We start from the raw sequence: 23040 nt of genomic DNA, 5'->3' as shown, positions 1-23040 counted from the left end.
ATTTCAGTATTCTGTGGTAATGTAATCTTTCTGTGAATATTTTCAATCAAATGAATACCACAATTTCACTTTAATAATACAAAGAGAATACTACAAAGCTGGACCACAGAAAACCCTTCATCAGAACTCTGGAAAATCTCATCTTTTTATTTGTTTACTTCTAGCATCATAGAATCCCTACAGTGTGGAAACAGGTCATTTGGCCCAACACGTCCATCCCAACCCTCCAAAGAGTATCCCACCTCGACCTATTCCCCTACCCTATTACGTTTTACATTTTCCCATGACTAATGCACCTAATCTACACATCCCTGAACACTATGGGAAATTTAGCATGGCCAATTCCCCCATGGACTGTGGGAGGAAACCAGAGCACCTTGAGGAAACCTATGCAGACATGGGGAGAAAGTGCAAACTACACCGATAGTCATCCGAGGCTGGAATCGAACCAGGGCCTCTGGCGCTGTGAGGCAGCAGTGCTAACCACTGAGCCACCATGCCACCCATCTTATTTTAATTTTCAATCCCTTTTTACAAATTTAGAGTCTGTAATGCATCAATGTCTGAATGATGGACTGAATCTCACTTCATAACTTTAGGCACCCGACTCTCCCGTTCCTGTGAGAATTTAAACAGATCAGGTCAATGTGACCCAACTGAAAGTGATATCTCAAAAATCCACGCAAACTGGGCAACTGGTTTGCCAACATTCTGTCTGCAAAAATGACCAAGTTTTAAGTTGCCTACCACATCAACACGCCACTGTCTTCCCTAGCCAATATTTCTATCTCATTCTTGCTGCAGTGCTCCAGTGAGATTCAGTGCAAACTGGAAGAACAGCATCTCATTTTTCACTTGGGAACCCTGCAGCCTCAAGACTCAATATTGAATTAAATAGCTTTAGATCCTGAACACCTTCTCCTATGTCCTTTGCCCACTCTCTCACCCCAGGCCCTGTCATGTCATGGGCTATTTTCAGCACATCCAACCCATTTTCACCTACTCATCATCCCCACTATAAGCCTTTTATCCCCTTTCCAGGGCATAGTATAATTCATAATTCTGTCTAACCACCATTCTCTCTTTCTCTAGCTTCATCTCTGTCTATCCACTCACTCCTTTACCCCGATCATCTCCTGCCCTCAGCATACATAACCACCTTTTCTTAGCTATTATCAGTTCTGAAGAAGGGTCACTCGACTCAACATATTAACTCTACTTTCTCTCCATAGATGGTGCCAGACTTGTTCAGTTCCTCTAGGAACATCTGTTTCTGTTTCAAATTTCCAGCACTCACAGATCTTTATTTTATCTCAATTACCTTTTTTCTCATTTATGGGACGAGGGCAACACTGGCTAGGCCAGCATTTACTGCCCATCCCTTATTGCCCAGAGGGCTGTTAAGTCAACCACAATGCTGTGGGTCTGGAGTCAAAGCCCAGGTGAGGGTGACAGGTTGCCTTTACCTGAAAGGACATTAGTGAATCATCTGGATTTTCCTTGAAAATCAGCAATGGCTTCATGGTCATCACTGGACTCTTTCCTCCAGATTGTTATTGAATTCAAATTTCACCATCTGCCACAGCAGGGTTTGAAGCCAAGTCTCCAAACATTAGTTACATTGTGGATTAATAGTCCAGCAAAAATACCACTAGGCCATTGCTATCCTGTACCCTGTATCTGAGTTGCCCCACATTGATATGTAAATGGTGAGTTTTTCAAATCCACACCAATCCCATTGCTGACTTTTGACTGTTTTTAGGATGGACAGTATAATGAATTGGGAGAAAAATTTCCTTCGCTGATGACATCTGTGCACATGCAAGTCATCCTGACAAAGAAGGCTCTGCTATGGCTGCAGTGGCATCTGTACTGTGCAGATGGGGGCCATTTGGGCTAGCTATTTTGACGTTAGCAATATAGACTCTGTAAAATAAAACAAACCAAACAGGTTTCTTGACTTGCGTGGGATTCAGTGACTCCTGCTAGAAACTGCACGTGTACGGACAGTACTAAGAATAGCTATGATGCTTCACACAATTGAACAGCTCACTACACTGGCCTGGCTGGAATGCAAGCTCCTGGAACCATACCTTGGTTCAAGACAAGACACGAGGAGTTACTTGGGAAATTAAAGGTGTGCAATATTTCGAGAGAATGGCTTTGAGTACTATTCTTACCAATTCCACAGGAGGTGGATCCATACTCGTGAACATTTTGTATAACACAGTGATGTCAGCAGGATTCAGAGCTCCCTTGGATAACATGGCACCCAGTGCCTGGCAGGCTCGGGGGTAGGATGCAGCAGTGCCCAATGCCAAGGTGATCTGGCTGGCATCATGACCTCTAAGAGAAGGCAGCACGAAGATAATTATTTTTTCCAAAATCACAAAAGGAAGACTGTGCAAAGAGCTGAGAATGTGTGTTTGAAGTTACCATATAACTAGGGAATGGATGTGGTACAGAAGTGGGTAGAGGGTCCCATTACTATGCTGGGTCTGTTGATCCTGTTTGCAGGGGGACAGTACATCTCATGTCTCAGGGTTACTGAGGTAAATGTCAGCCTGTATTTGCATTTCTCAGTGTCAGCCTCAATTCAGTTGGTAGCAAACTCACACCACTCAGATGGTTCTGACTGAAGTCCTCCTTCAGAAGGACATCAAGGCTGCCATTCCAGTGCTGTACTGAGAGTGTTCTGAACTGTTGGAAATGCCAATGCAGCTGAACATGAAAACAAGACCTCATTTACCCTCACAGGCAGATAGTGTCATCAGATCATTTCTATTTTTAAGTACAGCAGATGAATTCTCCCTGGTTAATATTTATCCTTCAATCAACAAAAGAAAGAGAGATTATCACATCTCTGTTTGTCACAGCTTACCATATTTCTTACATTACAACAGCAAAAATTATTTGAACTACTTGTTTGGTTGTCCTGCAGCCATACAAAGTGGTATATGAATGTAAGTCTCTCTTTCTCTCATTTATCTTTTTCCAATAATCCCTGCTGAAAAATGTATTTCCATACATATTAACTCATGCCAGATTCCTCATAACCAAGCATTCTGTTGACCAGAGATTAACATGTTCTGAGGTTCTGAAGGGAGGCCAATGTTTATGAAGCTGTCTCCCAGCAACAATCGGCATCTCTGAGAAATGTGGGAAGAATAAGGTTTTTGGGGTTGGGAGAATCAAGGAAGGAGTTCTCACGTTTCCAAAGCTGTCTGTTTGAACTCAGTAACCCAGAGAAAAGGAACCCAAGAGAGAGGAAAAGCAAAAGAATGAGTGCAGGTTTCAATATACTACTCATTCCCATTTGATTGCTTCTCAATTTAAGTGACTCACAGAAATACCTCCATCAGTTCATCTGCAATTCTAGTGGAAGCCTACTATGCAAGCAGAAGGTAACAAGCACCAATCCATGTAACACTGGCTGGCACCAGGCAGTTCAGGGGTCACCGCCAGGGACTGGGTGACCCTAGGCCATTGATACAGATGGTCTCACCTTAGAGTGCACTATAGCAGTGGAACATGGGGAAAAGGTTTGACTGTTATGATCCCCATGCTTTATCATTATTTATCAATCTCGAATGGCTGAAAGTCAAGAGATGGAAAGCAGGGAATTATAAGTCAGTTACTAGCACTGCTATCATCAGAAAATTGTTTGTTTTATAATTAACCTTAGTGACTGAACACCTTAAAACTTCTGAGCCCAAAGGAAATCTAAACAGTAGTTGACAAAACTGACAACTTTTTGAAGAGGTAACTAAAATAGTTGCCAGGGGAATGTCTATGGATATTATTCATTTGGTCTTATGAGGGGGCATTTGATAATATGCCTCATAAAAGACTGCTAGCTAAAGCTGTAATTCTTGGTTGTAAAGACAAGTTATTGACATGGTTGGAAAAACGACTGAGTGGAAGGAAACAGAGAGAAAGCATTCTTGCCTGTTATCCTAATTGGAAGCAAGTGACTAGCATGATTCCACAAGGATCTGTGTTGAGGACTCAACTATATCCACATAATTTATGACCCAACTGACAGGATAGAAAATCACAGATCAAAATTTCCTGCTGACACTTTGATAGCTGGAATTGTAAAATAGAGAGGTATTAATAGATGAAGTAAGTGAGCTGAACTATGGCAAATGAATTTCAGTGTAGGAAATGTAAGGTATCCACTTTAGACCTAAGGACACACTGCACCTTCTAAATGGTAAAATGCCACACCAGGAAGAAATAACGGTTTGGTGGCAATGTCACTGGACATGTAATTCAGAGACTAGGAGAAAGTGAGGGCTGCAGATGCTGGAGAGTCAGATTCAAAAAAGATGGTGCTGGAAAAGCACAGCAGATCAGACAGCATCCGAAGAGAGTCGACGTTTTGAGTATAACTCTTCATCAGCGATATGGAGGGGGAAGGGAGATGAGAGATGAATGGAGGTGGGGGGTTGGAGCTGGCTGGAAGGTAGGTGGGAAGGTGATAGGTGATGCAGGTGGGGGTTAATTGTGATAGGTCGGTGGGGAGGGTGCAGTGGATGGGTGGGAAGGATGGTGGACAGACCTGGGCTAATGCTCTGGAAAGGTTTCAAATCCTATTAGAGTAGCCTGTAGGATTTAACTTCAATGAATAAATCTGGAACGATTGTCGATTATTGTAACAACACATCTCGGTTTTCTAAGATCCTTTAGCGAACACAATCTGTCATCTTTACCAAAGTTCACATGTCACTCCACGCACCTAGCAACATGGTTGACTCTAAACTGTTCTCAAGGGAAATTGGGGCTGTGCAGTAAATACTCACAACCCAAAAAAAAAATAGCGGAGGTCTGAAAATATGTGGAGTCTAGGTACATAGATCATCAAAATGTCAAAGCAGAAAGAAAAAATAATTAAATAGGCTTATGTATTCATTACCTTGATATCTAGAATATAAAACAGTGGAAGTAATGATTCAGGGATACAAAACTCTATTTAAGTCTCACCTGGAATACTGAGTGTGGTTCTGGGCATCACTGATTTCTGGCCTGAAGGAAGTGAAATGCAGAATGATTGCATTCATGCCTGGCTTCTAAGATTTAGGTTTGAGGAGTGATTATAGAAAGTAAGCCCTAATGCAACAGCAAAATACTTCTGGTTGTAAATCTGCAATAAAAACTGAAAATGCTGGAAATACTCAGCAGGTCAAGCAACATCCATGGACTGAAAGGTCAACAACCTAAAACACGAACTCTGTTTCTCTCTCCTGATAACGCTAGATCCGCTGAGTAATTCCAAAATTTTCTGACTTTTATTGTACAAACTACAGATGTGGTAACTTTGCTGTAACAAAGGGAGGTACAGCATTGAGGTTTTTTAAGAGAAACTATTTCTACTAGTTGGGGAGTTGAAGACTAGATGCCATAATCTAAAAATTAGAGCCAGACTTCTCAGGAGTAAAATTACGAAACACATCTACACACAAAGAGCAGTATAAGTTTTTGAATTTTTCTTCTGCAGATAACAACTGATGCTGAGTAAATTGTTAATTTTAAATCTGAGATTGATAAATTTTGTCAAAGTTCTTAAGGGATGTGGGGAAAAGATGAGTATTTGGAGCTACTGTGCAGATCTGCTGTGATTGCACTGAATGGGTAACAGGCTCAAAGAGCTAAATGACCTATCGCTTAAAGCATGCTCTATTGCTCTATGACAGTGATATTAAAGGAATATTGAACAGAAATTGGACACACTGTCCATGATCTCATATCACCTATAGCTGTGTGATGTAAGGAATGCAAGCTAACTTGTGCCCATCTAACTTTATCCTTAGCACTTTAGGAATAATGGAACAGAAAATCAGTGAGGAAAGAATTTTCAGCACATATTTGAAGAATAAAAGTCTTTGGGACTTCTAATGTACTTACTTCTCATGTGCATATCTCTGAACTTCCTGCGCAATTCGTCGGACAGCTGCTCCACCTTGTTCCTCCTGGGCCAGGACAGACATTATGGACTGAGCATAAAGGTATGTGTGCTCTCCATGACACACCATTTTCTGAAGAAATCACAAAGCACAGGATTCATGCATATCCATTACACAAGAGGCTCTATGTTAATCCTGAGCTCGCTGCAAACAGCCTGCTTATAATAACAAAGCTCATTCATGAAGAATAGTTGCCTACACAAGATGCTATGAGTGAGATGAAGCTTTATAATGGTGTATTACTATTTCGGAACTTGCCTTTCAAAGTAGATGTAAACAGGTTTTGGTTTTCAATGCTACAAAGATCCACTCTTTAAAGAGGGTTAGAAAGTCATTTGGAACACTGAGCTAAAGATAGTGTCCCATGAAATCATGTGACTTAAGCTCAATAACTAGATAAGTTACATAATAAGATAATTTACTGGGGTGTTCACTAAATAGAAACTTTATGAGCTACAGAGACAGATGGCCAGAGGAAAAGATTTGCACCAGCTGAAGGGTAGTTTTGACTTTGGAAGTCAACAGAGCTGAAAAGAAACCTCAAGCTATGCTAGCAGTCCAAACAGACATCATTTGAAAAAGTTCTTAACTTTTCTTCAATAAGGACCAGTCTGAGAGTTAGTCTGTACGTCTCAGGGGGAGGAGATAATTACATTTGGTGAATATGTAGAAGGTCAACAAAAGGAAACATGTGTGACCTCAGCAGTTCAGCAAGATATTTTAAAGTGAAGGTTGGTGAGATACTTCACTGGTGCTGAGTATCTGCAAAGGTTACCACTGAGGAGAAAAGGACTGAATCATTCTTCTTGCTGTTTATGACATGATCTTTCAAAATGATCACATATCCACTTTTTAAAAAATTTGGTGTAAGAGAGATTCCACTGTCATTGCTCCCAATTTCTGAAGACCATAACTGTAAACAACATCCATTAGCTGTTACACTCACTGCAAACTCAGGCAGGTTTTTCTCCAGATGTTCTTCACCTCCATCAATGAGCGTGGCAAGCGAGGTGCGGAGAACACGGGAAAAAACTTCCAACTGCTGACAGGCTGTTGACACACTGGTTATTTCACCCTGGTATCCAGCATCTGAGATCAGCTGTAGTGAGACAAAGAGACAGCAGCGAAGACCATCAGACATCAGTCAGTCGTCCCACTCTAATCTGGGATGATCTGGTGACTAGCAGCTAGCTACAGCAGCAATAAATTTAGACCAAACCATTCCTGTAATCCTAGGATTAAACAAAATAAAAACTTTGATACAAATTCCTTCCTCAACCTCCTCTACCAAATTAACTTTCTCTTGCTGGGCTACATTTCAAGCAAGTGTTCTCTTTCCCTTTCAAGTTGCCACTCTCCACTTGTCTGACAAGACAGTGAATTTCAGCTGGCTATCCTGATGTCACGGAAAAGCTGAGCTCAATTATGTCTTCACTTGACATCGTTTCATTAACATCAGGAATCAGTGGATAATAGGAATATCAATGGAAACTCTGGAAGGCTTATCTCACCATTCCAATCATATGGGTGCTGAGGCAGGCTACAAGTACTCCGACTACTGCATGAAAGAGATTGGCCGAAAGGCAAAAGTGGAGGGTCAACCCTTATCGTGCTGTATCACACTTGGCAATGCTTCTACATTCTCCCCAAACCCTTGAAACCTGAGTTTTGAATCTGAGGTCAGAAAGATTGAACATTTCCATGAAAAACAGACCTGAATTTAACACTTTCAACATACCTTTGATACAAAAGACATCTACAAACCAGTCTTAGTTATTTATCCAGTTCAGGATAATTTGTGTATTAAATAAAGATGTTACAATGCTCATTTGAGCATGGGGCTAAGCCATACTGATCAGATATTTCAAAAGATATCATGGAATACAGGGAGAACTAGCCATTTGGATACAGGACTGGCTCCAAGTAGAAGACAGAGCGTAGTGGTGGAGGATTGTTTTTCAGACTGGAGGCCTGTGACCAGAGCAGTGCCACAAGAATCTAGAACATAGAACAATACAGCACAGAACAGGCCCTTCGGCCCACAATGTTGTGCCGAACATTTGTCCTAGCTTAAACACCCATCCATGTACCTATCCAATTGCCGCTTAAAGGTCGCCAATGATTCTGACTCTGCCACTCCCACAGGCAGCGCATTCCATGTCCCCACCACTCTCTGGGTAAAGAACCCACCCCTGACATCTCCCCTATACCTTCCACCCTTCACCTTAAATTTATGTCCCCTCTGTTGTACCCGGGGAAAAAGTTTCTGACTGTCTACTCAATCTATTCCTCTGATCATCTTATAAACCTCTATCAAGTCACCCCTCATCCTTCACCGTTCCAATGAGAAAAGGCCTAGCACTCTCAACCTATCCTCGTACGACCTATTCTCCATTCCAGGCAACATCCTGGTAAATCTTCTCTGCACCCTCTCCAAAGCTTCCACATCTTTCCTAAAGTGAGACGACCAGAACTGCGCACAGTACTCCAAATGTGGCCTAACTAAGGTCCTGTACAGCTGCAACATCACTTCACGACTCTTGAATTCAATCCCTCTGCTAGTGAACACTAATACACCATAGGCCTTCTTACAAGCTCTATCCACCTGAGTGGCAACTTTCAAAGATCTATGAACATAGACCCCAAGATCCCTCTGCAACTCCACCTTACTAAGAACCCTACCGTTAACCCTGTATTCCGCATTCTTATTTGTCCTTCCAAAGTGGACAACCTCACACTTGACAGGGTTGAACTCCATCTGCCACTCCTCAGCCCAGCTCTGCATCATATCTAAGTATCTTTGCAGCCGACAACAGCCCTCCTCACTATCCACAACTCCACCAATCTTCGTATCATCTGCAAATTTACTGACCCACCCTTCGACTCCCTCTTCCAAGTCATTAATAAAAATTACAAATAGCAGAGGACCCAGAACTGATCCCTGCGGAACTCCACTTGTAACTGGGCTCCAGGCTGAATATTTACCATCTACCACCACTCTCTGACTTCGACCGGTTAGCCAGTTTTCTATCCAACTGGCCAAATTTCCCTCTATCCCATGCCTCCTGACTTTCCGCATAAGCCTACCATGGGGAACCTTATCAAATGCCTTACTAAAATCCATGTACACTACATCCACTGCTCTACCCTCATCCACATGCTTGGTCACCTCCTCAAAGAATTCAATAAGACTTGTAAGGCAAGACCTACCCCTCACAAATCCGTGCTGGCTGTCCCTAATCAAGCAGTGTCTTTCCAGATACTCATAAATCCTATCCCTCAGTACCCTTCCCATTACTTTGCCTACCACCGAAGTAAGACTAACTGGCCTGTAATTCCCAGGGTTATCCCTATTCCCTTTTTTGAACAGGGGCACAACATTCGCCACTCTCCAGTCCCCTGGTACCACCCCCCTTGACAGTGAAGACGAAAAGATCATTGCCAACGGCTCTGCAATTTCCTCTCTTGCTTCCCACATAACCCTAGGATATATTCCGTCAGGCCCGGGGGACTTGTCTATCCTCAAGTTGTTCAAAATGCCCAACACATCTTCCTTCCTAACAAGTATCTCTTCTAGCTTACGAGTCCGTTTCACACACTCCTCTTCAACAATACGGTCCCTCTCGTTTGTAAATACCGAAGAAAAGTACTCATTCAAGACCTCTCCTATCTCTTCCGACTCAATACACAGTCTCCCACTACTGTCCTTGATCGGACCTACCCTCGTTCTCGTCATTCTCATGTTTCTCACATACGCATAAAATGCCTTGGGGTTATCCTTGATCCTATCCGCCAAAGATTTTTCATGCCCTCTCTTAGCTCTCCTAATCCCTTTCTTCAGCTCTCTCCTGGCTATCCTGTATCCCTCCAACGCTTGTCTGAACCTTGTTTCCTCAACCTGATGTAAGCCTCCTTCTTCCTCTTTACAAGACATTCAACCTCCCTCATCAACCAAGGTTCCCTCACACGACCATCTCTTTCCTGCCTGACAGGTACATACATATCAAGGACACATCGTATCTGTTCCTTGAAAAAGTTCCACATTTCCACGACATCCTTCCCTGACAGCCTATGCTCCCAACTTATGCTCCTCAGATCCTGTCTTACAGCATCGTATTTACCCTTCCTCCAATTGTAAAACCTACCCTGTTGCACGCACCTATCTCTCTCCATAACCAAGGTGAACGTCACAGAATTGTGGTCACCATCACCAAAATGTTCACCCACTAACAAGCCCATCACTTGTCCCGGTTCGTTACCAAGTACCAAACCCAATATGGCCTCCCCTCTGGTTGGACAATCTACATACTGATCTGTGCTGGGTCCACTACTTTTAGTCATTTATATAAATGATTTGATGTGAGCATAAGAGACATAGTTAGTAAATCTGCAGATGACACCTAAATTGCAGGTGTAATGGACAGCAAAGAAGATTACCTCAGATTATGACAGGATCTTGATCAAGGTTCTTAAGGGATGTGGGGAAATGGGACAATGGGCTGAGGAGTGGCAGATGAAGTTTAATTTAGATAAATGCGAGGGGCTACATTTTGGGAAAACAAATTTTAGCAGGACCTATACACTTAATGGCAAGGATGTGGCTAGGTTTGAAAGATTTGAACTATAGGGAGAGGCTGAATACGCTGGGACTGTTTTCCCTGGAGCGTGGAAGGCTGAGGGGTGACCTTATAGAGGTTTATAAAATCATGAGGGGCATGGATAGGGTGAATAGACAGGTCTTTACCCTGGGATGGGAGAGTCCAGAACTAAAGGACATAAGTTTAGGGTGAGAAGGAAAAGATATAAAAGGGATGTAAGGGGCAATTTTTTCATGCAGAGGGAGGTGCGTGTATGGAATGAGCTGCCAGAGGAAGTGGTGGAGGCTGGTAAAATTGTAACATTTAAAAGGCATCTGGATGGGTATAAGAATAGGAAGGGTTTAGAGGAATATGGGCCAAGTGCTAGCAAATGGGACTAGATTAGGTTGGTATATCTGGTCGGTATGGACGAGTTTGACTGAAGGGTCTGTTTCCATGCTGTACATCTCTATGACTCTAGCTGTATCTAACCTGGTGCTATACCTACCCTGGGAGCACTGATGAGTTAATGTAGAGGAAACTTTATTTTGTATTTAACTCTGTGCTGTACCAGGTCTGTGAATGTTTGTGGGGGACAGTGCAGAAGAAGCTTTGCTCTGTATCTAAACCTGTGCTGTACCTATCCTGGAAGTGGTGACATAATAGCATAGATGGAATTTTACTCTCTATCTAACCTCGTACTTTTTAAAAATGTATCAATGGATGTAATCATCGCTGGCTAGGTCAATAGATATTGACCAGACATCATTGCTCTTGAGATGGTGGTGATGAGATTCCTTCTTGAACTGCAGCAGTCCACTTGATGTAGGTAGACATGAAATGATGCTGGAGGAGGAATTCCAGGATTTCGGTCCAATGACACTGAAGGAACGAGCAAAACATTTCCAAGTGAGGATGGTGAGTGTTTTGGAGGAAACTTGCAGGGGTGGTGTTCCCATGTACCTGCCATCCCTGTTGTTCAAACTGATTGTGGTCTTACGTTTTGGAAGGAGTGTCTAAACAGCCTTGGTGAATTTCTATGCTGTATACTGCTGCTACTGTGCACCAGCAGTGGAGAGAGTCAATGTTTCTGTATGTGGTGCCAATCAGGTCGGCTGTTTTGTCTCAGACAGTGTCTGGATTCTTGAGTGTTATGGGAGCTACATTCATTGAGGCAAGGGGACAAATTCCATCACACTCCTCACTTATGCCTTGTAGGCCTCAGGGAAACAGTTATTACAGAGGAGTTGGCTACACCTACTCCTAATTTTTATGTCTCTATGTTTACACTTAGGGTAGTCAAAAACTAGGGCTGTAGATAAAATAGAATCACTAATAAGCATAAGTCAGTCAGGAGGAACCTCTTTACCCAGACCATGGTTTGAAAGTAGAATTCACTACTACAAAGAGTAATTGAGGGAACAAACATTGATGCATTGTTGCTGTGTTTATATAGTATGAACATCAATACAAGAACGCCTGTACCTTAACTGTAAAGTTCAGCATCAAACAGTCAGGGTGAGCTTCAGCTAGTTTATAGAAGAGGTCTCTCCAAGTCACATGAGCAATCATCTGCTCTAACCAGGCTGGGGTCTGAAACAAAAAGAAATTCTTGAGAGTTAAGCCATTCAATGCAAATCAGCCATGCGTCACTCTGCTTAAATGACTATCAGAAGCCAGGTCAAGTGGACTATCAAATAGGACATGCTTGGCTGCTCAAACTCAACACGGGAGGAGTGGAAATTTGAAATATATAGCACAACCTTAAGATGTCCAAAATGCAGCCAAGTAAGTCCTTTAAAATTATGGTGGAAGAAACAGAAGTAGGATATTCGGCCTAATGAGTCTGTTCCATCATTCAATGAGATCATGGCTGGTCTGAAAATCCTCGATTGCACATTCCTATCTTTTCCCATAGCCATTGATTCCCTCACTAATTAAAAAATCTGTCCACCTTTAAATATTTTTTCAGGCAGAGATAAATAAATTTGTGATTACCATGGGGATGAAAGATTATTGTGGGGTGTGCAATAATGTAGAGTTAAGGTTAAAATCAGACCAGCAGAGCATGCCTCGACGGGCTGAGTGGCCTACTCTTGATCCTTGTTCGTAAATCACTTCCTGATGATGTGAAATCATGGGTGCATCTGCACATGCTCAGATGGATTACAGCAGCCAAAATTGATGGCATTTGATCTTCTACATTGCCATTACATACTCCGGTGACACAGTACTTTTCAGGCTTAGTCTAAATAACACCAGTGGAAGATTCAAGAGCATTGATTGGCTGATTCACATCATTTTGTGCTGCAGTATTCAAATTCTTGAAGTATAAGAAATAGCTTATCAAATAAACCTGCCAAATTACACTATTTCACCAAGGGAGGTACTACACCCTCACCTTTTCCAGCAGCATGAAATTACAACACACAAAGTTTAAATAGGCAAATTCTATTACAAATATGAACGAAAGGACTAAGAATGGAAATACATCGTATGACTTTACAATGAGACTGAATTATGCTTGAGCTCCCTGTTCACCCAATCTACCTCAGGTGAAAGCTACACTTGAGAGCAATCTTTTATAATAAATGGCAGAGGAAGCGAACAAATAATAGTGATCCTACACAGAAATCTCTCAGCATTAGAAAATACCTTTTTGTCAGAAAGCCATATAAATTTAGATTAATCTTTGCCATTGTTGTGGTTCTGTTCGCCGAGCTGGGAATTTGTGTTGCAGACGTTTCGTCCCCTGTCTAGGTGACATCCTCAGTGCTTGGGAGCCTCCTGTGAAGCGCTTCACAGGAGGCTCCCAAGCACTGAGGATGTCACCTAGACAGGGGACGAAACTTCTGCAACACAAACTCCCAGCTCGGCGAACAGAACCACAACAACGAGCACCCGAGCTACAAATCTTCTCACAAACTTTAATCTTTGCCATATTGGAAAACATGTCAGGAATATTTTTGTTAATCCACTTCCTAATCTTAACATCAATTAAATTACTTCACTTCCAGTGATGCAAAGTCCTGGATTCCTGTACCGTCTGTGCTGAAGACAAGTGCCCATTTAATGAGCTGAAGCTATCGCACAAGCTTAAATACATGGAATGATTGAGAACAGTTGGGTGAAATGATGCAATTTAACTAGGAACTCCTCTGTGGCCACACACAAAATGGCAGAGCTGGGAGCATCTATATTTAGATAAAGCCTTAAAACCGTACCATACAATTCAGATTCACCAACTGATGCAAAGTGTCCCTTGTGGTTTTTTTCCCCTCTTTGAACCATTCTTTCATATGTTATTTACAACAAATATACAGCCTACTTTTGAAAAAGCTTCAGAATGTTACCTCTCCCTCCTCTGTGAATATGGAATCAGCTTTCCGAGGGTCAAAGTGTTTGATCAGCAAATTTTTCAAATGATTTTCAACAGTCTCCTGAACATGTGATGGCTCAACCCCTGAAAGAGATACAAGTTGCGCTAGATTTCAGACAAACAAAACAGGCATGCCGCTCTGTACTTTAGCAATACAACTCAGCGTTGCTCGATATAGAGATTTGACAGAAAATATCCAGCTCAATAAAATCCAAAGACTTTGGATACAGGCCAACTCAACCAGATCAAAGGACCTGGACCTCATAATCCAGACCAGCCAGTCAAAAAGAATAAGACCAGAGGACATCCCTACCAGCTCTGAGAGGGTGGGTGGTGGGATCTCTCTCTTTCACCTCAGTCTCCTCCAATGGGTTAAGGAGAGTAAAAATCAATTAGGATCCCAAATCATAATCACAAAGCTGCACGTGTTCAAAGGGTGAGAAGGGAATTAGTGTGGACTATTTTCCCCTTTGTGTTCAATTGGTCTGCCACCCATGAGGAACAATGGCCACTTGGATAAGGTAGAGAAAGCTAACCAAAGAATAAAATCACTCCGAAATGTCAACTCAAGATGCATCACAACCAGGGTGAGGTAAAAACCAGAAACCACCTCTAATGGGAGAGAACCGTGGAGGAGGGCTGAAGCTGAATGTCTTGTTAACATCAGTGACAGCTTCTGAGAGCACCGAGGCCCAACACAGCACACTCGGAGCCACAGCTAGCCTCCACAAAAAGAGCTGAGCGAGTTGTCCTCAATACATTCAACTTGTTTTGCTCAGCTTTGTTGGATTACCTAGTGCAGGCCAGGCATTACCTGTCTGAATCAGCCACTCTGCCAACAGATTTACAGTCTGTGCTACTGCTGTATAATTCTCAGAAAGCATCTGGATCACATGTTCTGGAGAGCCCCCTGCCTGGAAATACCTGGAGAAATGAAACAATGTAATCAAGGTCAGATACCATCACAAACCAAACCGCACAGGGTCAGTGCTCAGGATTAGTAGGTGCATCTTGGAGATGACAGTCGCACTCTGACCGCCCTGTACTTTATGTCTATTTTCTGAAAGGTTTCATATTTCTATGAAGCATATGGTGCAGTCCATAAGTTATGTCACTCACGAAAAGGGATAATCAGACCCCAGCATGATTATGATAAATGGAATACCAAAATGTTTCTCAGAACTGGCTGTCTGTGCCACAGGAATCACTCTGTAGGTTCTGGAAAAATAGTAAATGATTGATTTTTACTCGGCATGGATGGGTCGTGATTGGAATTCAACCGAAGTTTCAAATGTTAAATTTATACCTATTCAATATCAAGGTCACATCTCCAAAATGAGCATTCTTGAATGTTGGGATTTAAAATTCTTCCATCAATACATTAGTTAGAGGTTTGGTGCCACACTGTGGTGAGGAATGCATACTACAAACCTATAAGACTTTCAATAGCTCACCACCGTTTTTCCCCCAGAAATCCCTTGACAAAGTAACTACAGAAGATACAATGAAGGGGAGTACGGAACAAGGGAATGTTAGAAACTTCAATGAAAACTAGCCAGAAGGAAGGACACGGTGAATCTGAAAAACAGATGGTATCTCAGAGCAGTTGAAAGTGAGTATCACAAGGGCTGTTTCTGGGAACATCACTGATCAAAAGTGTCTTTAAATGATTAAAAGGTTTCTGTCAAATCAGAAAAAGGTGCCAAAAGGCTATATTGATTTTCAAAAGGGACTATGTGCCAATGGCTTGGATTTAGTTAAGTAAGTAGCAAAGCCTCAAGAAATGATGGTTGAGAGTTGAACGCTTGCCAGAGAACTGGAGAACAACAGATGTAGTAATTATTTTAAGAAAATAGTGGAGAGAAAACACAACACAAGTAATCATGGACCAGACAAACAGGAGAAGAAAATTTAATTTAGAAATAAATATGTAAATAGGTGAAGAAAAGAATGAGAAACTGTTAACATCAATTTCTGCAAGGAAAACTGCGCTTGGCAAACTTGGGAAGTGGTTTTGAGAAAGTGACAGAAAGGGATGGTTGTAGTGGGCTATATGGTGGATATGGTGTACTTGGGCCTTTAATAAGGCATCACAGAACAAGGTATTAGAAAATGTTGCGAGTTGAAATTGGGGAGCAGTGTGGATAAAATAAAAGTTAGAAGGAAAGTAAAAAACTAAGTAGTTCCTCAGAGCAGTTGGGAATGGACAGCGAGTGTCCCATGGTATGCTGCTTTGGCACTTCAGCTCACTTCTAGTTATAGAAATTAGATTAGATTAGATTAGATTCGATTCCCGGCAGTGTGGAAACAGGGCCTTCTGCCCAACAAGTCCACACCGACCCTCCGAAGAGTAGCCCACCCAGTCCCATTTCCCTCTGGCTAATGCACCTAACACTATGGGCAATTTAGCATTGCCAATTCACTTGATCTACACATCTTTGGACTTGTGGGAGGAAACCGGAGCACCTGGAGGAAACCCATGCAGACACGGGAAGAATGTGCAAGATACCCGTCATCCTTCTAAACTCCATCAAGTATACACCCAGAGAACTCAAACCTTCCTCATATGTTAAGCTTTTCATTCTTGGGACCATTCTTGTGAACCTCGTCTGAACACGGTCCAGGACCAGTACATCCTTCCTGAGATAAGGGGCCCAAAACTACTCACAATACTCCAAAGGTGGTCCGACCTGAGCCTTATACAGCCTTAGAAGTACAAGTCGAAAAGTGTGGTGCTGGAAAAGCACAGCCTGTCAGGCAGCATCTGAGGAGCAGGAGAGTCAATGTGATAAGTTCTGGAGCACAGGCCCTCAGTATTGTTGCTAGAATGTTGCCAGGGCCCATAGTCCTTGAAGTACCCAGTGCCCCTCCCCACCCTACCCCACAATCTGGTTTACTCGGTTTACTTTCAGCAGAACTGTCCATCATGTGGAGTGATTCGAACTGGCTGAAGACTGGGATCTGAGATGCTGGGCACCACTGGAGGAAGCCATGAAGTAGAGTGTGGGATATGCCCAGCCAAGAGGTTGTAGATTGTATTGCAGTACAGTTCTGCAGCTACTGATGGTCCAGTCAAGTTACTAGACCTGTTCGAAGTCTGTCCCTTTAGCATGGTGATAATGCCACCCAACACTATGGAGTGCAAAGATGGGACTTTGCCTCTACAAGGACTGTAGGAGAAAGTGAGGACTGCAGATGCTGGCGATCAGAGCTGAAAATGTGTTGCTGGAAAAGCGCAGCAGTTCAGGCAGCATCCAAGGAGCAGGAGAATCTATGTTTCGGGCATGAGCCCTTCTTCAGGAATGAGGAAAGTGTGCCAAGCAGGCTAAGATAAAAGGTAGGGAGGAGGGACTTGGGGGAGGGGCGTTGGAAATGCGATAGGTGGAAGGAGGTTAAGGTGAGGGCGATAAGGTGAGGGCGATAAGGTGAGGGCGATAAGGTGAGGGCGATAAGGTGAGGGTGATAAGGTGAGGGTGATAAGGTGAGGGTGATAAGGTGAGGGTGATAAGGTGAGGGTGAAAAGGTGAGGGTGATAGGCCGGGGTGGGGGTGAGAGCGGAGAGGTCAGGAAGAAGATTGCAGGTTAGGAAGGTGGTGTTGAGTTCGAGGGTTGGGACTGAGACAAGGTGGGGGGAGGGGAAATGAGGAAACTGGAGAAATCTGAGTTCATCCCTTGTGGTTGGAGGGTTCCTCAGCGGAAGATGAGGCGCTCTTCCTCCAGCCGTCATGTTGCTATGGTCTGGCAATGGAGGAGTCCAAGGACCTGCATGTCCTTGGTGGAGTGGAATGGGGAGTTGAAGTGTTGAGCCACGGGGTGGTTGGGTTGGTTGGTCCGGGTATCCCAGAGGTGTTCTCTGAAATGTTCCGCAGGTAGGCGGCCTATCTCCCCAATATAGAGGAGGCCACATCGGGTGCAGCGGATGCAGTAAATGATGTGTGTGGAGGTGCAGGTGAATTTGTGGCGGATATGGAAGGATCCCTTGGGGCCTTGGAGGGAAGTAAAGGGGGAGGCATTGGCGCAAGTTTTGCATTTCTTGCGGTTGCAGGGGAACGTGCCGGGAGTGGAGGTTGGGTTAGTGGGAGGGTGTGGACCTGATGAGGGAGTCACGGAGGGAGTGGTCTTTTCAGGACGCTGATACGGGAGGGGAGGGAAATATATCCCTGGTGGTGGGGTCCATTTGGAGGTGGCAGAAATGACAACGGATGATACGATGTATCTGGAGGTTGGTGGGGTGGTAGGTGAGGACCAGTGGGGTTCTGACCTGGTGGTGATTGGAGGGTTGGAGTTCAAGGGCGGAGGAGTAGGATGTGGAGGAGATGCTGTGGAGAGCATCGTCGATCACGTCTAGGGGGAAATTGCGGTCTTTGAAGAAGGAGACCATCTGGGTTGTTCGGTGTTGGAACTGAGGTAAAAACAATGACTACAGATACTGGAAACCAGATTCTGGATTAGTGGTGCTGGAAGAGCACAGCACTTCAGGCAGCATGCAAGGAGCAGCGAAATCGACGTTTCGGGCAAAAGCCCTTCATCAGGAATAAAGGCAGTGAGCCTGAATCGTGGAGAGATAAGCTAGAGGAGGGTGGGGGTGGGGAGAAAGTAGCATAGAGTACAATGGGTGAGTGGGGGAGGACATGGAAGTGATAGGTCAGGGAGGAGAGGGTGGAGTGGATAGGTGGAAAAGGAGATAGGCAGGTAGGACAAGTCCGGACAAGTCATGGGGACAGTGCTGAGCTGGAAGTTTGGAACTAGGGTGAAGTGGGGGAAGGGGAAATGAGGAAACTGTTGAAGTCCACATTGATGCCCTGGGGTTGAAGTGTTCCGAGGCGGAAGATGAGGCGTTCTTCCTCCAGGCGTCTGGGGGTGAGGGAGCGGCGGTGAAGGAGGCCCAGGACCTCCATGTCCTCAGCAGAGTGGGAGGGGGAGTTGAAATGTTGGGTCACGGGGCGGTGTGGTTGATTGGTGCGGGTGTCCCGGAGATGTTCCCTAAAGTGCTGTGCTAGGCGGTGCCCAGTCTCCCCAATGTAGAGGAGACCGCATCGGGAGCAACGGATACAATAAATGATATTAGTGGATGTGCAAGTAAAACTTTGATGGATGTGGAAGGCTCCTTTAGGGCCTTGGATAGAGGTGAGGGAGGGGGTGTGGGCGCAGGCTTTACAGTTCCTGCGATGGCAGGGGTAAGTGCCAGGATGGGAGGGTGGGCTGTAGGGGGGCGTGGACCTGACCAGGTAGTCACGGAGGGAACGGTCTTTGCAGAAGGCGGAAAGGGGTGGGGAGGGAAATATATCCTGGTGGTGGGGTCTGTTTGGAGGTGGCGGAAATGTCGGCGGATGATTTGGTTTATGCGAAGGTTGGTAGGGTGGAAGGTGAGCACCAGGGGCGTTCTGTCCTTGTTACGGTTGGAGGGGTGGGGTCTGAGGGCGGAGGTGCGGGATGTGGACGAGATGCGTTGGAGTGCATCTTTAACCACGTGGGAAGGGAAATTGCGGTCTCTAAAGAAGGAGGCCATCTGGTGTGTTCTGTGGTGGAATTGGTCCTCCTGGGAGCAGATACGACGGAGGCGGAGGAATTGGGAATACTGGATGGCATTTTTACAGGGGGCAGCGTGGGAGGAGGTGTAGTCTAGGTAGCTGTGGAAGTCAGTCAGTTTATAGTAAATGTCCGTGTTGATTCGGTCACCCGAGATAGAAATGGAGAGGTCCAGGAAGGGGAGGGAGGAGTCTGAGACGGTCCAGGTAAATTTGAGGTCGGGATGGAAGGCGTTGGTAAACTGTTCAACCTCCTCGTGGGAGCACGATGCAGCGCCGATTCGGTCATCTATGTAGCGGAGGAAAAGGTGGGGGGTGGTTCCAGTGTAGCTGCGGAAGATGGACTGTTCCACATATCCTACGAAGAGGCAGGCATAGGTGGGGCCCATGCGGGTGCCCATGGCTACTCCTTTGGTTTGGAGGAAGTGGGAGGATTGGAAAGAGAAGTTGTTCAGAGTGAGGACCAGTTCAGTCAGTCGAAGGAGGGTGTCAGTGGAAGGGTACTGGTTGGTACGGCAGGAAAGGAAGAAGCGTAGGGCTTTGAGTCCCTCGTGATGGGGGATGGAGGTGTACAGGGACTGGATGTCCATGGTGAAGATAAGGTGTTGGGGACCGGGAAAGCGAAAATCATGGAGGAGGTGGAGGGCGTGGGTGGTGTCCCAAACGTAGGTGGGGAGCTCTTGGACTAAGGGGGACAGGACCGTGTCAAGGTATGCAGAGATGAGTTCGGTGGGGCAGGAGCAGGCTGAGACAATGGGTCAGCCAGGGCAGTCAGGTTTGTGGATTTTCGGCAGGAGGTAGAAACGGGCGGTGCGGGGTTGCGGGACTATGAGGTTGGAGGCGGTGGATGGGAGATCCCCTGAGGTGATGAGGTTATGGATGGTCTGGGAGATAATGGTTTGGTGGTGGGAGGTGGGGTCATGGTCAAGGGGGCAGTAGGAGGAGGTGTCCGCGAGCTGGCATTTAGCCTCAGCGGTGTAAAGATCAGTCCGCCAAACTACTACCGCGCCTCCCTGTCTGCCGGTTTAATAGTGAGGTTGGGGTTGGAACGGAGGGAGTGGAGGGCTGCACGTTCTGAGGATGAGAGGTTGGAGTGGGTGAGAGGGGTGGAGAGGTTGAGGCAGTTAATGTCGCGGCGGCAGTTGGCTATGAAGAGATCGAGGGCAGGTAAGAGGCCAGTACAGGGTGCCCAGGTGGATGGGGTGTGTTGGAGGCGGGAGAAGGGGCCGTCAGAGGGTGGGCGAGAATCCTGGTTGAAGAAGTAGGCGCGGAGGCGAAGGCGGCGGAAGAAATGCTCATTGTCTCGCCGCGTGTTGAACTCGTTAATCCGACAGCGTAGTGGGATGAAGGTGAGGCCTCTGCTGAGGACTGATCTTTCATCCTCAGAGAGGGATAGTTCTGGAAGGATGGTGAAAACATGGCAGGGCTGGGAGCTAGGGCCTGGTGTGGGGCTGGAGCTGGTAGTGGGGGCGGGGTTAGGCGTGGGGGCGGGAATCAGGGCGGGGACAAAGATCAGGGCTACGCACCAGGACAGAACCCCACTGGTCCTCACCTAGCACCCCACCAACCTCCATATACATCGCATCATCCGTCGTCATTTCCGCCACCTCCAAACGGACCCCACCACCAGGGATATATTTCCCTCCCCTCCCCTATCAGCGTTCCGAAAAGACCACTCCCTCCGTGACTCCCTCGTCAGGTCCACACCCCCCACCAACCCAACCTCCACTCCCGGCACCTTCCCCTGCAACTGCAAGAAATGCAAAACTTGCGCCCACACCTCCCCCCTCACCTCCCTCCAAGGCCCCAAGGGATCCTTCCATATCCGCCACAAATTCACCTGCACCTCCACACACATCATTTATTGCATCCGCTGCACCCGATGTGGCCTCCTCTATATTGGGGAGACAGGCCGCCTACTTGCAGAACGTTTCAGAGAACACCTCTGGGACACCCGGACCAACCAACCAACCGCCCCGTGGCTCAACACTTCAACTCCCCCTCCCACTCCACCAAGGACATGCAGGTCCTTGGACTCCTCCATTGCCAGACCATAGCAACACGACGGCTGGAGGAAGAGCGCCTCATCTTCCGCCTAGGAACCCTCCAACCACAAGGGATGAACTCAGATTTCTCCAGTTTCATCATTTCCCCTCCCCCCCACCTTGTCTCAGTCCCAACCCTCGAACTCAACACCACCTTCCTCACCTGCAATCTTCTTCCTGACCTCTCCGCTCCCACCCCCACTCCGGCCTATCACCCTCACCTTAACCTCCTTCCACCTATCACATTTCCAACGCCCCTCCCCCCTACCTTTTATCTTTGCCTGCTGGACTCACTTTCCTCATTCCTGAAGAAGGCCTCATGCCCGAAACGTAGATTCCCCTGCTCCTTGGATGCTGCCTGATCTGCTGCACTTTTCCAGCAACACATTTTCAGCTCTACAAGGACTGTGTGGAGGTCACTTCTGCTTAAACTCATGCGAAGATGCATTTGCAACAGGTAGATTGGTGAGGATGAGGTAAAGTATGTTCTTTCCTCTCGTTAGTTGCCTCACCACCTGCCATGGACCCAGTCTAGAAGCTACATCCTTTAGGGCTTCACCAGTTTCGTAATTAGTGGTGCTTTTGAACCACTCTTGGTATTGAATACTGAAGTTCCCCAACAGAGTACACACTACACCCCGCCACCCTTAAAGCATTCTCCACATCATGTTCAACATTCTGGATTACTGATTCATCAGCCAAGGGAAGGACTGGAAGTCACCTGCTCTTTGTTGACAAAACCTAGCACGTTTCATCTCATCAATTAGACACAGTACCCCACCACAACCATCACACAACATTCCATAGCAACCCAAACCCACTATCACTACAGGAGAAGCACCTCAATTTCCTTTTAGACACTTTACAGCCTTGTGGATTCAACATTCAGTTCAACAATGTCAGAGCATGAAGTTTGTTCTCCATTTTTGTGCCCCTCCCCACCCTACCCCACAATCTGGTTTACTCAGTTTGCTTTCAGCAGAACTGTCCAACTGCTACTAAGACCTATCTCTATTCTACACAACTGTTGCTACTCCTTACAACTTTTGTTCTGTGACACCTGTGATTTCCTACCTACTTTACCCTCTAACCTTTCCCTGACCTTCCCTTCTGCTCCACTTGCCCCTCCCCATTTTTCTCTACAATATAAAACCTATCACTGTTCCACCTCTCCAGTTCTTAAAAAGGAGTCATACTGGACTCAAAATACTAACTCTACTTCTCTTTCCACAGATGCTGCAAGACCTTCCGAGTTTCTACACAACAGACATCTTTTCGGTTTACAGCATTGCAGTTTTTTTTGCACAGTAAAAAGAGACTTCCTTTGTGGATGCAGGAATACCTAAAGGAGTGAGAATACCTTCAATATTTATACTTGTGAAAGGAAACATTTTATTTCACCTGACCTGGAATGTGTTACATCTAAGTTAGATCCCGGAGTGGGTATATTCTCCTTGTCGTGACGCAGATAGTCGGCAGTTGATGCACGCTTTATAATCATCCCTAGCTGTGGAAGTTGATCAACTAGGAGAAAAGTGAGGACTG

At 45.3% G+C, this 23040-nt stretch overlaps 1 protein-coding gene across 1 annotated transcript in view; it reads right to left on the bottom strand.

Annotated features, from left to right (window-relative positions):
• The window catches only part of nelfcd (negative elongation factor complex member C/D), a 46535-nt gene that overhangs the window by 19894 nt on the left and 3601 nt on the right, over nucleotides 1–23040 (bottom strand). Inside the window, exons 3-8 of the mRNA XM_043710123.2 lie at nucleotides 14737–14846; nucleotides 13897–14006; nucleotides 12029–12136; nucleotides 6913–7065; nucleotides 5908–6038; nucleotides 2181–2346 (exon numbers count right to left, since the gene is read on the bottom strand). Of these exons, the coding sequence (XP_043566058.1) occupies nucleotides 2181–2346; nucleotides 5908–6038; nucleotides 6913–7065; nucleotides 12029–12136; nucleotides 13897–14006; nucleotides 14737–14846 (778 nt within the window). The remainder of the gene's footprint in view (nucleotides 1–2180; nucleotides 2347–5907; nucleotides 6039–6912; nucleotides 7066–12028; nucleotides 12137–13896; nucleotides 14007–14736; nucleotides 14847–23040) is intronic.

The sequence above is a fragment of the Chiloscyllium plagiosum genome, unplaced genomic scaffold (assembly GCF_037043375.1).
Source record: "Chiloscyllium plagiosum isolate Xiang-an unplaced genomic scaffold, Cpla_swu_hap1 HiC_scaffold_15, whole genome shotgun sequence".
NCBI classification, from domain to species: Eukaryota; Metazoa; Chordata; class Chondrichthyes; order Orectolobiformes; family Hemiscylliidae; genus Chiloscyllium; species Chiloscyllium plagiosum.
Note: the sequence above shows the minus strand (reverse complement) of the source record. Positions and strands in the feature narration are given on the sequence as shown.